Source organism: Candidozyma auris, chromosome 3, assembly GCF_003013715.1.
Source record: "Candidozyma auris chromosome 3, complete sequence".
Lineage (NCBI taxonomy): Eukaryota > Fungi > Ascomycota > Pichiomycetes > Serinales > Metschnikowiaceae > Candidozyma > Candidozyma auris.
In genome coordinates, this window is record NC_072814.1 from 2,016,559 (window position 1) to 2,032,220 (window position 15,662).

General features: G+C 44.9%; 9 protein-coding genes across 9 annotated transcripts; 4 read left to right on the forward strand and 5 right to left on the reverse strand. All coding sequences in view use genetic code 12, as the record gives it.

Moving 5' to 3' along the window:
* Positions 1–10: 10 nt before the first annotated feature.
* PTP3 (tyrosine protein phosphatase) lies at positions 11–2,659 on the reverse strand (the record flags this gene model as incomplete). The annotated part of the gene is made up of 1 exon (XM_029032614.2): positions 11–2,659. The coding sequence occupies one exon, from the start codon at positions 2,657–2,659 to the stop codon at positions 11–13; it is 2,649 nt and encodes an 882-aa protein (XP_028892929.1).
* A 1,473-nt stretch (positions 2,660–4,132) lies between these two features.
* CJI96_0003554 (uncharacterized protein) lies at positions 4,133–5,506 on the reverse strand (the record flags this gene model as incomplete). Its single annotated transcript, XM_029032613.2, has 1 exon — positions 4,133–5,506. One exon carries the CDS (start codon positions 5,504–5,506, stop codon positions 4,133–4,135), a length of 1,374 nt encoding a protein of 457 aa, XP_028892928.2.
* A 90-nt stretch (positions 5,507–5,596) lies between these two features.
* CJI96_0003555 (uncharacterized protein) lies at positions 5,597–6,410 on the reverse strand (the record flags this gene model as incomplete). The annotated part of the gene is made up of 2 exons (XM_029032612.2): positions 5,597–6,327; positions 6,374–6,410. The coding sequence occupies 2 exons, from the start codon at positions 6,408–6,410 to the stop codon at positions 5,597–5,599; spliced, it is 768 nt and encodes a 255-aa protein (XP_028892927.2).
* A 138-nt stretch (positions 6,411–6,548) lies between these two features.
* Positions 6,549–7,292, forward strand: CJI96_0003556 (TRAPP subunit TRS31; the record flags this gene model as incomplete). Its single annotated transcript, XM_029032611.2, has 1 exon — positions 6,549–7,292. The coding sequence occupies one exon, from the start codon at positions 6,549–6,551 to the stop codon at positions 7,290–7,292; it is 744 nt and encodes a 247-aa protein (XP_028892926.2).
* A 169-nt stretch (positions 7,293–7,461) lies between these two features.
* On the forward strand, positions 7,462–8,112 carry CJI96_0003557 (peptide alpha-N-acetyltransferase complex A subunit ARD1; the record flags this gene model as incomplete). The annotated part of the gene is made up of 1 exon (XM_029032610.2): positions 7,462–8,112. The coding sequence occupies one exon, from the start codon at positions 7,462–7,464 to the stop codon at positions 8,110–8,112; it is 651 nt and encodes a 216-aa protein (XP_028892925.1).
* Positions 8,113–8,230: 118 nt separating this feature from the next.
* CJI96_0003558 (uncharacterized protein) lies at positions 8,231–9,001 on the reverse strand (the record flags this gene model as incomplete). The annotated part of the gene is made up of 1 exon (XM_029032609.2): positions 8,231–9,001. One exon carries the CDS (start codon positions 8,999–9,001, stop codon positions 8,231–8,233), a length of 771 nt encoding a protein of 256 aa, XP_028892924.2.
* A 969-nt stretch (positions 9,002–9,970) lies between these two features.
* Positions 9,971–11,731, forward strand: CJI96_0003559 (uncharacterized protein; the record flags this gene model as incomplete). Its single annotated transcript, XM_029032608.2, has 1 exon — positions 9,971–11,731. The coding sequence occupies one exon, from the start codon at positions 9,971–9,973 to the stop codon at positions 11,729–11,731; it is 1,761 nt and encodes a 586-aa protein (XP_028892923.1).
* A 39-nt stretch (positions 11,732–11,770) lies between these two features.
* On the reverse strand, positions 11,771–12,394 carry CJI96_0003560 (uncharacterized protein; the record flags this gene model as incomplete). The annotated part of the gene is made up of 1 exon (XM_029032607.1): positions 11,771–12,394. The coding sequence occupies one exon, from the start codon at positions 12,392–12,394 to the stop codon at positions 11,771–11,773; it is 624 nt and encodes a 207-aa protein (XP_028892922.1).
* A 588-nt stretch (positions 12,395–12,982) lies between these two features.
* Positions 12,983–15,638, forward strand: CJI96_0003561 (uncharacterized protein; the record flags this gene model as incomplete). Its single annotated transcript, XM_054702129.1, has 2 exons — positions 12,983–15,505; positions 15,552–15,638. 2 exons carry the CDS (start codon positions 12,983–12,985, stop codon positions 15,636–15,638), a joined length of 2,610 nt encoding a protein of 869 aa, XP_054558104.1.
* Positions 15,639–15,662: the final 24 nt, after the last annotated feature.

The following is a 15,662-nucleotide window of genomic DNA, read 5'->3' on the forward strand; positions in this document are numbered from 1 at the left end:
ACATAGTACGTTAATTTTCACCTTCGTTCACACTTGAGATGAAGTCATTGACAATTTTTAAGTTTTCCACATGCTCATTGGTATCATGGAGAACATGATACACGAGGGTATCGTAGATTAAGTAGTATTGTCTCATAGTCTGCACCATCAGTACTCTTTGACGACGCAAATTGTTCACCATGTGATACACGGGGTTCTGTGGAAAATTAAAAGAGCCCCCGTTGTACTTCGAGAGGTTGATAATGGTGTCAACTGCGCAGAACACACCAGTCCGACCACATCCAGCAGAGCAGTGAGTGATGGTGTGGTACTTTGATTTCTTGGCGATTTTGCCGAGAACATTTCTTTTGATGGTAACAAGATCCATTAAGTCCTTGCAATCTACTGAGCTACTCATGTCAGCCCAATTGCACAAGTGAATTTGCAATGCCCGATGCGAGACTCCACAATCAGATCTGACCTTGAATGAGCGTAAAACCAAATTACCATACGTCTCCTCGCCTTCGAGCTCGACTCGTAATACGTTTTCACCTGACCGGTAGATGCCTGCCTCCCAAAAAGGCGAACACTTGTGAACTCCATTTTCAACCTCTCCAGAGAGCGAGATTATCAAGAGACATTTTTGATTGATGACACACTTCCAAAAGTCACCGATTGTCTCTCTCAAAGGACCTTGCGTTGCAATATATCTCAACTCCCCAAGGTCACTTTTGAAAAAGTTACCACTTAAAACTTTATCCAAAGAATGAACCGGATCCAAGTATGATGCATTGATATAGTCGCATCCGTGTTGCCACGATTTGACTCTTGAACCATCTGTCAAGCGCACACGAGAGTGATCAAACAAAAAAATATCCTTATAGCGATTCTTGTGACCGTAATCAAGCCCACAATTGATCTGTGGGCAAGGCTCCGTAGAGCCGCCTGGAGTGGATACCTCAGCGATTTTATCTCCGTGAAAGGAGAATGCACCGTTAAGTCTATCCTTCTCACATCTTTCAAGCTTGTTGAACTCCTCAGTAACCAAAGATGATTGCTTTTCAACAGCTTGAAGCCATGGTGGCAACCGTTTCATTTCATCTTCCGTCACTTTAGACAAGGAGAACTCTTCAGCAACTGGAGTCACCATACTTTCAAACACCTCTTCATTGTGCCGTATTTTGAATTTTGTCAGCGGAATGCTCTGCGGCAATTTGAAGTTGGAGACAGGTGTCGATACATCCTGAAAAGTTACAACTGGAACTCCCGTTAGTGATTGCGACCGTCTTTGTTGTAAAGGACTACGTTTAGCGGTGGTGTCGATCGTAAGCGAAGGCCTCGCAGTGGTAGAAGCACCACTGCAGCCTATAGTTTGCGGTTTGACAGCAAGATTGTCAATATCAATCATTTTTTCCTTACCAGTGTCGATAAATTTATCCGCCTGAGTGGTGAAAGAGGTGAAAGGTTCATCAATCAAGTATATGGTTGGCCCGTTGTGGGTATCCCAACAAGAACCATCCACCAATTTTTTGCACATGTGATAGATGTTGCTGGAGCTGCCGTAGGCATCATAAACAAGAATTGGAGGCATGCTCTGGTCACCTTGAAGAGGATAATGATGCATATAATTTTGGAAGATCGTTTTTTCATAAGTTGGCAAGGAGTTCATGCATCGTGAGAAGTTGAAATTTGCTCTTTTGAGTAGCGTCAGAGGTAGACACACGTTAATAGAACCAGTGATATGCCCTTTGAGGAAGTCTGCGAAAGGTCGTATATCGATGACCAATACACTATGAAGCTTTGTTGACTCAACAATATGCCTGGCCCTCAAGACCGCCATTGCTTCATCTCTAGTAATATATTTGATGGAATTCGATAATCCCACGATACTCTCACGCAAGTTTTCTTGCACGGGTAGACTGCTTAGACGTCTGATCTGCTCAGACTTGATAGAGGCAACAAAGTCGCCTCTGGTATGCAAATTCGGTTGCGTGGGATGTTTCGTTATCACTGGAGCATTGAACAGTGGGCCCGACAGCGAGAGGGGTGTTGTATTGGTCTGTTTGAGTGGAGAAGCACGGAAGGAAGACGCCACTGGAGTGAATGGATTCTCCTCTGGGAAGTTGAAGGACGGCGTTGTAGCAGAGGCACACTTTTTGGGCTCCTCCTCGTCGTACTCGTAGAGAGGTTCCCTCACGGCCAGAGGAAATGTAGACGACAGGGGCTGCTGAAACGAGCGTCTGGGCACATTTAGCTTCAACAGCACCACTTTTCGTTTTGACGGCGAGGACTGCTGAGAGCACTCTTCTATGAGGGTATCAGTTGACAAGGAAAGGTCAGCCAGGGAGATGGAGGAGTCGCCCACGGCGGTGGAGTCCGAGGTGAGGGACAGGATGCTGTTGGCGGCGTTCTTATGCCACTTTGGCTTGGAGAAGGTGGACGAGGCGCCCGAGTCGCCACGCGTGTGGCCCTTGGTGTGCGCCAGCAGGATGTTGGAGAAGTAGTCGGCGCTGTCAAAGGTGAGAAGAGGCGACTGGAGATGGAGCTTCGACATGGAGTCGTTGACGTCGCATGCATCTAGAGAGAAGTAGTCCAGCTTTTCACTCTTGGGCACCTTGAGAGAGCCTCCAGGCGTATACTGAGGGAACTTGTACCCGGTGCAACAGGGACTAGTGCTCATTGAACGGTGGTGGGAGTGAGTGGGAGGATGGGTGGGTGGTAGTTGGATGGAACTTTAAGTAGGGGGACCGAAAGGAGGAATATTGAAAAGACAGGTGATGTGATTTCAGTAAAGAAAGCAGCAGGCGTGCGAAGAGCCGTTTGTGAGATTTCAGTCTAGCTAAAAGAAAGCAGATGTGGGTAATTCAGGGTGAGTAAGACTTTGGTTGAAACTAATAGTGCCGAGGAATGTAAACACCTGCTTATAGAAGGGCGAGCGAAGGGCACCACTCACACACACAAAAAAAAAAAGAAAGTGCGAGCCGAAACTATGACGTAGGGGGCGCTCGCACAGCAGGTAAAACAGGGAGGCCGAAAAAAAAAGTACACAATTTACGGGAAGCCTCCCAGCCATGCAGCGCAGCCGAGACAGCCAACCGATGAGAGAATACAGAGAACAGTGATTTGGACACCAAAATATTTTACCCCCAAAAGCTGAGCAGCACCCTCTCCTATCTGTCCTACGATGGCCGTTTGATCCCTTTTTTAGAATTGCCTGTGGCGGTGCTGGCTTCTTTGTCTCTTTGTCTGGGGAACAAACCAGTGGACAAGACGTTAATGACGTGCACTAGACGCAAATCTTCTTCACTGGAGGGACCTTCGTTCTAGCCCGCTGCCCTGGGCGCGCTCCACAATAGCTGAGGACGGGGGATCTCTTTTTTTATTTTTCGCACCCAGGCCCAAGGGGCCACTTGCGAGAAAAGAAGACCATGAATTGGTTATGCTTTTTATGTCTTTGATTGTGTTATATCCAAATGTGTCCTCTTGGGCTATTATCATGCTTTCCTCCTTGAGGTTTCTTAGTGAGCGATGGAGGGGGAGGGACCAAGGCCCTATGGGCCTCGAGAGTGGGCCTGCGAAAAAAATGTTCTCGCCCCACGACGCTCGATGTTTCACTCACGCCGCCGGGGTAAAAAACCTGCGCGAAGGAGTCGCTGCTGGCTGGCTGGCTGCCTGCCTTTCTGGCTGGGGTCGCTTTTCTTCTCCCGGCTCGTCTGTTGCCAATTCCACTTTTCACTTGCTGGCGGGGACTCAAGCCAACTCCACGAGATCAGAGCGCTCCCTTGTTTTGGGATTGGGCTTCTGTCCCCTGTATCCTGGCTCCTGGCCCTCATTGGGTGTTTGGAGGGCTTTTTGGTTTTCTCGAGACACAGTTTCGCACATTAGCCATTTTGCAGCCATTCGAGCCGTGGCAGCACCGGCCAATATCCTAATGCCTTGCCCGTAGATGGTCTACATGAGGAGGTTGAAAAGCAATTCTTCTTTCTTTATTTGTTTCCGTATACTTTTTCATAGCCTTGCAGTGGAATGCGGGAGCCTGAAGTACTCCTCTGGGTACTGCCCTGATCCTCCTATATATGGGTGAAGATCACATTCACATCACCACCTATACACCTCTACCGTGAACGACACCTGCGTCTTCACCACCCCCTTTTTATCTTTTACGCCGCTTTGGCGCTTCGTCCTCGTCTCTAATCACCCCGTTCTCGATATCAGCAAAGCTCCTTGACTTCCGCCGGCGCAACCTATTCTCGTACTTCCCTCCAGTTTCGGGATGCCTGTTCTCCGACTGTCTCCCTGCCCGGGCCCCCTCAATGTTATCTGGCTGTGTATGGCTTACAATACCTCGACGTGAAGTTTGCTTCTCCGACGCCTTCTGCCCAGAGCGATTGGGCTCTGCCTTTTGGTTTGACAGACTGGGCGTGTTACCACGAGAAGGGTTGTCACTGTCACCCTCTTCTTCGACCTCTCCCTCAAATAGATGAGCATTTGGCACGTCCTGACGTGCCAGTTCCACAAGCTCACGATACTCCCCAGCATCGTGAGCAATGCCACTCCTGATAAGCTTTTTCATAAGCTCGCTGTTTTCTTCCTCATCCCTACTGGTAGATCCCTTGGCTGTCTCACTCCCCACAGAGGCAGTTCTGCTATGAGGCTGAGACTTGATTCGGGGAGTGCTGACGGCTTCGGTGGCATTTGCATGAACTGTGTTTAATGTGGAGCTCAACCCATCGAAGTACATCTCGTTGACGTTGAGCTGTCTTGATGGATCGAGGTCTTTCAGCCTTAGGTTTTTTAGACTGGCAAGACCTTCTTCATCTTGGAAATCATCAGGTAATATTTCGCCACACCGCAACGCTGCAGCATCCTGCGATGTGAACTCCTTCGTGTGTGCTATTCTGCTGTGATTAAGAAACCCTTGTGCTGAGGAGAAGTTGCTGCGATGACAATCGGGACATGTAAGTTTCACTATGATACCATCAGTTCTGCGGTATAAACATCCCGCCACTCGAAGACCTGGTCCAGCGATGCTTGGTCGAAGCGAAGACGTTGTGGATCTTGTTCTGTAATGACTTGGTTCAGGTGGAGCACTTTCAAAGACCGCCTCGTTGAATTTTGGTTGTTCCTGATACAGCTGTTGCTGAAGTTTTGTATAGCTCACCGATAACGACTTGTTGAGAACATCGTAGTACTTTAGTGTGAAGTCATTTGGTTCGCTGTTGAAGGTGACTTCAGTGGGGACATCGAAAAACTTGCGAAGTGCAAGCATCTGGGCTTCACATTTGCCGATCTCTTCTTCAGTTAAGCGGAGCTCACGGTGTTTTAGTCTTATTTCAAGGTCAACCTGATTCATGAGGATGCTCCGAAGGGTCTCTGTTGGTATGTCATGTAGCTTCTTCATGAGGGTCTCTCTATCGATGACTGGCGCAGCATCTGGACATGCTGGCCGCTGGTCATGATCTTGGGACGTATGAGACATCTCAGACGGAGTAATATGTTCCTCTGGAGTCAACGGCGTTAGTCCCATACTAGCTCTCAACAATGTACAAAAGAACTTAGTGGCGATAGTCGGTTCGAATTGTTAGGCTCACTGAAGGTGCTGTGCAGGTGTAGTGCCTCATATGGGGAACCTTTTGTATGGGAGAAGAGTCAAAGGATCGGGTCCAGGAGCGCATTTCGCAAGAAGACGTAGGTACAGCTGCTTGATCTCGTTTCGTTTTGAATTGGAAGGGGTATCGTTGTTTTTGAAGGATTCGACCACTAGGCTGGAAATGGCGACTTGTGCGATAGGATGTTTGGGTGCTGAAGTTTCGACTTGGTTCGAAGCTGCTTCGCTCTTGAAATTATGTGGATCCGTGGTCTGTTTTTTCCTTGGAGACGCTCTAATAACCTTTTGCGTAAAATAATCTGCGTTAGAGGTCTCCAAGGAGACGTCATTTGCAACTTTTTTTGTCGATGTAAGCCCTGAACCATGAGAAGAACGTTTAGCTAACAGAACTGGAGCAATTGATTTATGAGTAGCAGCTACTTTACCTTTTGTCAAAAGGTCATCATCTTGACCCAAATGCTTGAGCGTCGCTTTCTTCTCATCATTGGTGCTTATGTTGGTGCTGGTCTTTCGCACATGTTTATCATCACTTTCATTCACTTTGATCCCTGGTACCATACCAGTACCCTCGGCTCTGTTCTTTTTAGGTGTTGAGCTAGCCTGAACCCCACTTGCCTTCCTGAAGATCTTATGAAGCTCATTGGTTGAGAAGTGGTCTGGGCTGGAAAATCCACATGGTGGCCGACGTTTGCGAGCTTTCTTGTTCTCCATAATCTGTCGTTTACGCTTGCTTTTATAACCTGCGGTTAGAAAAAAGAGCAAAAGGTCATCACGGGTGCATTGTACCTTTAAGTGTTCCTAACACATCGGTTTTCATAACCATATAAGTAGTAGTTGATGGCTGCGAAAAGAGTAGTGCCTACACTTTATATCGCACCGAAAAACAGATCTGACCAACGAGCTCCAGTTCAACACACTTGCCCTAGATATTGCTAAAGCTAATTCATAACGTTTTATTAGAATGTCTGAAAAGCCAATATTACCCTCGATTGTGTCCATGGGAGCACTCACAATCAATGACACTTCAAAACATGGGTTCGGATACAACCCCCTGGTTGGGCCTTCTTCCAATGCAATCACTCCGGAGTCATCGTCTATTCTCTTGAATAAGCGCTCTATCAGCCTAACTCCCGTCTCACACAACTCGATATACGACCGAAATATCAATACCAAGAAGATCAATGAGATCAGTCTATCGTCACTAGCATACCTCTTCTGTGAGGTGGTGAACTGGGCACTGTCACAGTCCAAAGGGATTCAGGATCTAGAAAATAGACTTAATGGGCTTGGGTATCAGATAGGCCAGCGGTTTTTGGAGCTAGTAAAACTACGAGAGGGAATGAAGCACGGCAAGAGAGAGATCAGAATCATCGAGATTCTACAATTTATACACGGTCCCTTCTGGAAGAGCCTCTTTGGGAAGACAGCCAACGATCTAGAGAAGTCACAAGACGTGAATGACGAGTATATGATCATCGATAATCTTCCGATAGTTTCCAAGTTCATCAGTATACCGAAAGAGTACGGCAATTTGAATTGCCTGGCATTTGTCGCTGGTATTATCGAGGGAGCATTAGACTCCTCCGGCTTTCATGCTACAGTTGTGGCACACTCGGCGCCTTCAGAGAACCATCCACTTCGCACGGTGTTCTTAATCAAACTAGACGAACAATTGCTTCTCAGAGAGGAGATTAGATTCAATTAGTAAGAAAGAGGAGAATGAATAACATGGAGGGTAATTATAGTAGCACCTCTAAGATTTGACTGTAAACCTTGTCCCTTTGGGGTGTACTTGGTATCAATGCAGTGTGCACGACTGGAGGTCAATTTTTCAGTATACTGAGGTAGATAATCTCAAATACTACGACAGCAAAATGGGTATTAACATAAGAAGGGCTACTATAGAGGATGTCCAGGCGATGCAAAATGCTAACTTGCTCAACTTGCCCGAGAACTACCAGTTAAAATACTATATGTACCATATCTTATCCTGGCCCCAAGCAAGCTTTGTGGCTACCACTTACGACCCTATTGAGAATGACGAGGATGGTGAGAGCAGCGAGGTCCTTGCAGAAGAAGCTAACCAGATCCATTCTTCCTCTGCAGACCCGAAAGGAGACACTTCTTACATCAGAAAAGGAGAGAAGATCGTTGGATACGTCTTGGGAAAGATGGAAGACGACCCGGAAGCCGAGGACAAGACTCCACACGGACACATTACGTCGTTGGCAGTCATGAGAACATACCGAAGGATGGGCTTGGCTGAGAAATTGATGCGCCAATCTTTGTATGCCATGTGTGAGGTTTTCAAGGCGCAATATGTCTCTTTGCACGTCAGAAAGTCCAACAGAGCAGCATTACATTTGTACAGGGATTCCCTACTGTTTGAAATGACCAACATAGAAAAATCATACTACCAGGACGGTGAAGATGCATATGCTATGAGGAAGGACTTGAAGATAGAGGAGATGCTTCCGTACCATGGCCATGAGGAACAGGACGACTTTACACAAGATCTTATATAAATTATAGAGTTCGCTTGCAGTAATGTAATTGGGGGACTTACAAAATCTAATATACAAAGGATGCAAATAAGGGGGTTTAGTCATGAAGCATTGGTGCTATGATGGTAAAAATGATGCTCTAGTATCTCTCCTTCATTCTGGAGGCCACAGTACGCAAATTACCATAAACCTTTCCTGGAGGAGAACCCAAGATGAGCGACACCACAGCCTCTCTTGCCATTCTGATATGCGTGAAACCACCCAAAATGTGAATCTTAGAGTCTGCCAAAACGATTCTGGTTCTTGTGGCATTTTCGATCGCAAACTTTGTTTTGCCGTCTTTACCCGCAATACGACCAATAGCTCTGGATAAGTGGTCACCAGTTAATGTCTTGACGTCCTTGATCTCGAAAGTCTCAATATATAGATCGTCCAATCTCAAAAGGGCGATGGCATCATCAACATCGAAACCGAGGGTGAATGCCTTGATGAAGTCAGCACCTTTCTGCAATGCACCTTCATCCTCTGTATGCTTGTTTGTTTTCAACTCGACCGTCTTAGTCTTCAAGTTCATCCTCACTTGTAGCTTCAAGTGTTCCACCAAAGGCGGGTAGATCTTCATCCATGTGTTCTTTAAGGGTGACATTCTGTGAGGAGGAACGGGCACTTTTCTGATTTCTAGCTTTACTTTCATGCCGCTTTTACTAGCAGCAGGGAATTTTGGCTTCCCGCTTTCGTCTAGAACGACCGACAGAGGTTGAGGTTCATCATCTTTCATCTCGTCATCTTCGTCTACCGTTTTAGGCTCCTCACGTGGAATAGTGTTCACGTCCACCAAAACTTCGTTTTCTTCGCTGACATCCGACTTGGAAGCCACAGGCAATTTCTTTATGGCGGTGGGTGCAGTCATTGTAGTTGGGCTAACTGGAGTCGGTGGACAGAAAAAAGTAGGTGATGAGATGAGTATGTACTGCATCGCATAGTTCCCATAAGTAAGTTAGTAGTAGAGGATCTAGAGAAAAGCCAACGTGAATTTTAGTTACATATAATAAGGGCAGAAGTAGAATGTGTAGTTAAGAATCGTATTTAATTCTTCGAATTTTCTGTCCACGCCGCTCACACAATAGAGTAGATGAATAAAGGAATAAAGAAGACGATTCAAGTGCAGAAGAAAGGATTCTCACTTTGCCCTGAGAAACAAAAAAGAAGAATGGATACAATTTTTAAAGCAAATAAATAGTCTACTTCAACACTATATGGTAAATCAGTGTTGTGTTTGCAAGCACGTTTCGGCTACAGACAACCTCATTTTTGCAACCATTGGGCGAGCGTTTACAATTTATGATGTAGTAGCGAATTAGCTCTTTTCTTTTAGCCTAGCAACTAAAAAGGGTTTCAATCGAAGTGCTGAATTAAATACTATCCCTCACGTCCCTGTTTTTTATACCAGCCAGTAAGCGGCCTCCATATCATTGCTTACACGATCACTTGGTAGCTTAGCCAAGTATGAACCACATACTTATTACACAGCAGTTTATAGTAGTACAAATAATCATTGTCATCATAGTAGAAGCTGTATTCACATCTTTGGGCCGACAAAGAGTCAATTCTTTTCATCTCGAACGACTGCCGCTACAATCCCGGGGTTTTACACTTGCTCTATGCAAGGAAAGCGCGATATATAAAATAGGCAGGCTCTTCCCAGCTTGTCCTACTATCCACATCTCATTATAACAAGCATTCAACTGCAACAAGCTGAAATAGACTTGAAATGTATAACATATCCAGTATGATGAGAGGCAGAATGTTCGGGCTGGCCCGTCTATTGCCAATCAAAAACCGCCGCATTCAACCTCTCGGCCTTTGTCACCATCTTGGAATGAATAAGAAACAGCTACAAACGCTATGGCGTTCCCAAAGACCCTTTTCGTATAGTGCAAGCCGTGCAAAAGACTTGGACCCGCTCAGACCAACCAAGTCCCAGCTTCTTGAGGGAGCCTCCTCGAAGCTTTCGCGTTTTTGGATTCACATCAAGTGGCCCTTGACAAGAAACAATAGACCTTTTTCGATTGATGACTTTTCCGCCTTCGCCTCCTGGCTCGTTATGGGTAACATTCTTTGGATCGTGTTGGGTACAACCACTTTTGGCTTGGTGACAATGTACTCTATCCATACCTTTGACACCTTCTGGAATACCATAAGTGGAGATGAGGATGATGATAACGAAGATGTAGCTCCGCAGGCCAAGGACAAAACATTTCTATCTTATCTTGCGGGGTCCATTTTATCACAAGGTTTTGGTATGAGACTTGTCTTCGAGAAAGGCAGTGTGTTACCCGAACTCTCTGACGGAATGCTCAAATTCAGAAACGTGAAGGTAGTGTCTTCTGAGAGAGACGAAAACTTCAGGATTTTTGCAAAGATTCAAGAACTCAATATGACCCTATCATTCAAGAAGTGGTACGAGGGTAATGGTCTCATTGACGACGTTGAAATTTTCGGTATGCATGCGAAGGTCTTGAGAAAGGACGACTCTCTTGCACCCATTAGTACAGAAGATATCGCCGGTGATCAAAATACTCTCAGCTCTATGGCAATGTCCATGAGCAAATATGACACACACAATATTCATAATGACTTCTCTGAGCACAAATACGAGGAGCTCAAGGCCGTTGCTCAGAGAAAATCCCCTCTTGTTTCTCCTAACTATCAGCTAGGCCATGTTAGGGTTCACGACTCCTTCATTGAGATCTTTGAAAATCATGACACCATGCCTTTTAAAGTTACAATCTTCAATTGCGATCTTCCTCAATTCCGTGGTGATCGCCTAATTGTCGACTTTTTTAATGCTAATAATGTCACTGGAGCTGTCAACAACTCAATGTTCACCATTCACAAGCATCAAACTTTCACCGATGAGAATGTCGTGAGATTCAAGCTTGATAGCATCGATATGGAGTCAATTTCTAAGGCAAATCCGCAACTGAAATTCAATTGGATTGTAAATGGAAAAGCTGAAATCCTTGCTGACATCCGCCTTCCTGAGACTAAATCTAAGGATGAAGGAAGCTTTTTCTCTTCGATATCATTTCAACAGGTGTGGAATGATCTTAAGACAGCAACTTCATCTCCTCGCGATGCAGCTGAAGGTGATGACAGCAACGACAGTTTGATAAAAGGTGCCATTGCGGCAATTTACGAAACGTTCAGAAAGAACAAGGAGACAAAAAGCGAGGACTTACGAAACGAAAATGAGTATGTCATTGTTAATGTCAAGGTCAAATTCAAAAACATCAAGGCAACTATGCCGAAGCATTTGCCAATGGCCACATCCACTGCACTTCCTTTTGTAACGCTTCACAATTTAAGAGCGTTGGTCGGTTTTGTCAATAGCCTCGAGAAGGACAAGAGCGATTCGATTCTCATAAAGACAACAGTGATAGAAAAACTCGCTGATTTGTACAACCTTGATAACATCACTCAGACACGTATATTTGATGCAATCGTGGCAGACATTTATGATGATTTATTGAAGGACATCAAGTTGGATGAGAAGCGCATTTTGGAGGAAAAGGCCAATTCTTGGTCCCACACGGTGGCCAGTCAACTCCTATTGCTTGGACTTGGAGTTCTCGCCTAATTCACGCATCTAGCATCATGTACATAGACCATTATGCATTTACTTTTCACGGATTTTGAGCGGTACCAGTAGCTTTGTTCTCTTATCACCCATTATGTCTTTTTCAACATCTTCGTCTAGCGGCTTCGACCCTATACCTAGCATTGTACCTCGTTGTCTATGACTTATATCCTTCTTATCTTGAACGTCTTCTCTGCCGTCCCAACCCATCCCTCGTAGAAGCGCTGCTCCAAATTGATCGACAGGAACTTCGCCATAATCCTGTTCTGTAGGTTCGGAGGTATCGTTTGCGTCACCTAAAATGACTAACCCAGTGTCATCGACGCTTTTACCTTCGAGTAAACTTGCACGAGACTCGTCAATGTTGTTTGACTCATCTTTCTTTTCAAAAGACCCTTTCTTCCTTCGTACTATGCCACTAGACAAAGATTGGGGCTTGATGACAAGCGTCTTTCTCTCATTCACATGGGTTTCACCAGCCATAGCTCCCTTCTCCAGGAAAGCATCTATTGACGTTTTAGTAGAGCTTTCTTCATGACGATCATCGTCTAATAAATTCTTCAGAGAAGCAAGATTTCCCACATTTGCTCTCTTTGTAAGCCTATTTCCAGGCTTGGATGGCTTCTGGACTTTGTTTTTTAGGTTCAACAGAAACCCACCCATGAAAGATGCCTTGATTGATGCTAATGCAGGTTTGGTGAGATTCCCCAGATAGGATGTACTTTGGAGTGTTTGGCAACAAAAACGATATGCTTTTTTTGTTTCAAGACTAACTTGGCGAAAGGAACTAGGCCGAAGAAGAATGATATAATGTTGTCAGATCCAAGAGTTTTTTATTAGGGTTTCTTTACCACACCCTAACATCCTTAGATGCATGATTTGCTTATGGGAAGCTCTTCTGACCAAGTATTGTTCGATCGCTGTCGCTTTTCTTTTGACTCCATTCGGTCGAAATCTTTCACTATTTCTTCATATATATATATATATGTATATATATTCCTCGAGCACAAAGTTCGTTGCAAGCCAACTCGAATGCTTTTTGCAGCCATGCTCCTTCATCAGGATTTAAATTCAGAAACACAAGCTTTTTCCTTAAGGAATCCAATTCATAAGACATGTAACCATTCTCCTTCAGTTCCGACCGACTTCTTGTGTATTTCCCTAAGCTTGAATGCTCGAAGCTCACATGGTGATCTTTTAGAACTAATACGCGGTATAATTCGCGTTCAACTATTTACTATTCTACCAGTGATGATGCTGGGCCTGGAACAATACCTACAGCATCGATCAGACCCATTTGCCCCTGGAAATGAGCATGGTGATCCAGAATCTGGCTTAAGTTTCAGCAGCGGGGCAATTTCGGAAGAGATAACCGATATCGATGAGAAGGAGGACCCCGTGGAATATCAGAGCTCAGAGCAAGCCAGGCTGAAAGAGTCCTTGAATCTTTTGAAGATTCTTTCAGGTAAACAAAGTGCCTTCAAGGCAGCTCAGACAAAGAAAAAGGTTAGAAACCTGGGCCTTGAAGAAAAAAAGTACCTGGAATCAGAATTAACAGATTCATCGCTTGATGCACCTATGTATGAGCCATTATCTGAAAAAGCAGATCTGTTGAAAGAGCTTGAACAACGAATGTACAGTTCCAGGAAGTCAGCATCCGCCATGGATCTTCTCAATATACGACGAGCTGAAAAACATGAAGAGAACCTTCCCTCAGAGGAGCATGTGGAGGTCATTCCAGATCATGAAAGTTCTGATTGCGAGCCTGAAGTCATCGAGGAGATACAAACGAATAAAGTTGCAGTTCGAGATATATTTTCGAGCTTTGGCCATCGCCGTAAGATGAACAAGGACGGAGAATGGAAACTCGAGGTGAAGCTTCGCATAAGTCCAAACAAACTTGGGGAAATCAAGAAATACGATGACCCCTTCAGAACACGAGGAATAAATCCCGGTGGAAGCAGTATGATAAATACGCTAATGAGGAAGCGTCACACTAAGATTGTCACGCTACGCCTACCATCAAATTTTCTCCAAGAGATTCAAAAGACTCTTAACCCGCTTTATACTAAGAGTTCAGGGATACCGAACGGTAAGAGTGCTAGATGCGTATTCGATGAAATGATGCAAAGCGCCAGTGTAACAGCTTATCCCAAGCTTACACCTTTGCAGAAAGCAAAAGAACTATATCCACCGCCAATAAGAAGGCAAGAGATGCACGTCATTGATAGAGATCAGCTTTTACATATATCAACTTCATCGAATCTCAAACCTCGGGAGAAGAGGACTTCTATTCATGAAAATCTAGGGTCTCTCTCCTCGTTATGCATCCACAAATATCCTCCACAGAATGGCCACGAGTCAATCAGCAGCATTCTTAACACCATTGACGACATAGATGATTTTATTGCCGACAAGGCACCACTTGCATTCGAAAGCCAACCGCATACGCGGATTTACAAGCAATTCATACAACATCACGCTTTAGATAACAATCAGCTCTGGACGGACAAGTTTTCTCCCCCCAGCGCAGACGATTTATTACTCGACCCTCAGACTAGGTACACTTTTGGGCGGTGGATTAACAACGCCTTCTCCATACTCAAATCGCAATCAACAAAGACACCAAGGAATGTGAAAATCCGTGAGCAACAGATGAGGCAACGAAAGAAACAATCTCAATCCATGCAAGGCTTCATTGTAAATGACATAGAAGACGATTCGGAAGAAACAGAGGAGGATGTTTTTGTTCCTGTTCTCATACTACAAGGTCCACTGGGTTGTGGTAAATCAGCTGCAGTGTATGCTGCCATGAAAGCACTCGATGGATATGTTTATGAGATTAATGCTGGGCAAAATCGATCCAGAAGAGATCTCTACGGTCCTCTCAAAGAGTTTTGCACCACAAACATTATTAGTCAGAGAGGCCAAGAGAAATCATTTCAAGAAGGATTGGTGTTCTTTGAGGATTGCGATGTGCTATTTGAGCAAGATAAAACATTCTGGACTGCTGTCCAGGATGTAATCAATTTCTCCAAGCGACCCATTGTCATCTCGGCGCAGGACACTTCAAGTATACCACGTTCCATTTGGGAGCAAGCCGAAGAACAAAATTCCGTAATATATATCGAGAGTCAGGATACGGAAGCTTTCAAACAGTACATTTGGCTATGTTGCTTCTCCGAAGGCTACGATTTATCTGACAATATCTTAGACTGGGTCTCAAAGCAAAGCAACAGAGGCTCTTACGACGTAAGAAAGGCACTCATGATTTCCCAATGGCTCTGCAAAGAAGACGTGGATCTAAACTCTGATGAAACTCTTCTGATAGATATGAGACGTGACCAAACCAACGATTCGAACTACGACAGTTCGCTAGAAGCTTTCGCTCGAGAACGTGATATTCTCTCTTCCTCAGATGTGATCGTTGCCAATATGAGATCGGTGAAGCTCCAGGAACAAAGTCCCAATGAATTACTAGACTCATATATCGTTGACGATGGTCAATCGCTCCATCCTTCTCCTGAACCCGATGAGTGCAATGTTGGAAAATATATTCACAATAGGCTTAATGTCAAAAACGACAAAGAGCTATCACTATTACTGTTTAATAAGATTAGAAGCGTTGTTTTGGAATTCGTTGCCTCACGAACTAAAAAGAGACCGAAGTTTCTTCAGGACTACTACGGAGTTCGAACATCAACGAGAAGCCGCTCTTCTGAGTCCTCATTTGATCTGCCGATGCTCGACGCACAAGACTTACCTGAGACATCAGTGTGCTACAGCATGAGTAAGACCTCTTTTATTCTTGAACTAGCAGCCTACTGTCGTGATTGGGCACGCTTTCAAAAAGCTCTATATGATGTTGAGCGAGAGAGAAGACAGAAAGGCGAAGATATCAGTATAGAGGCCATGGGATGGAGACATTTTC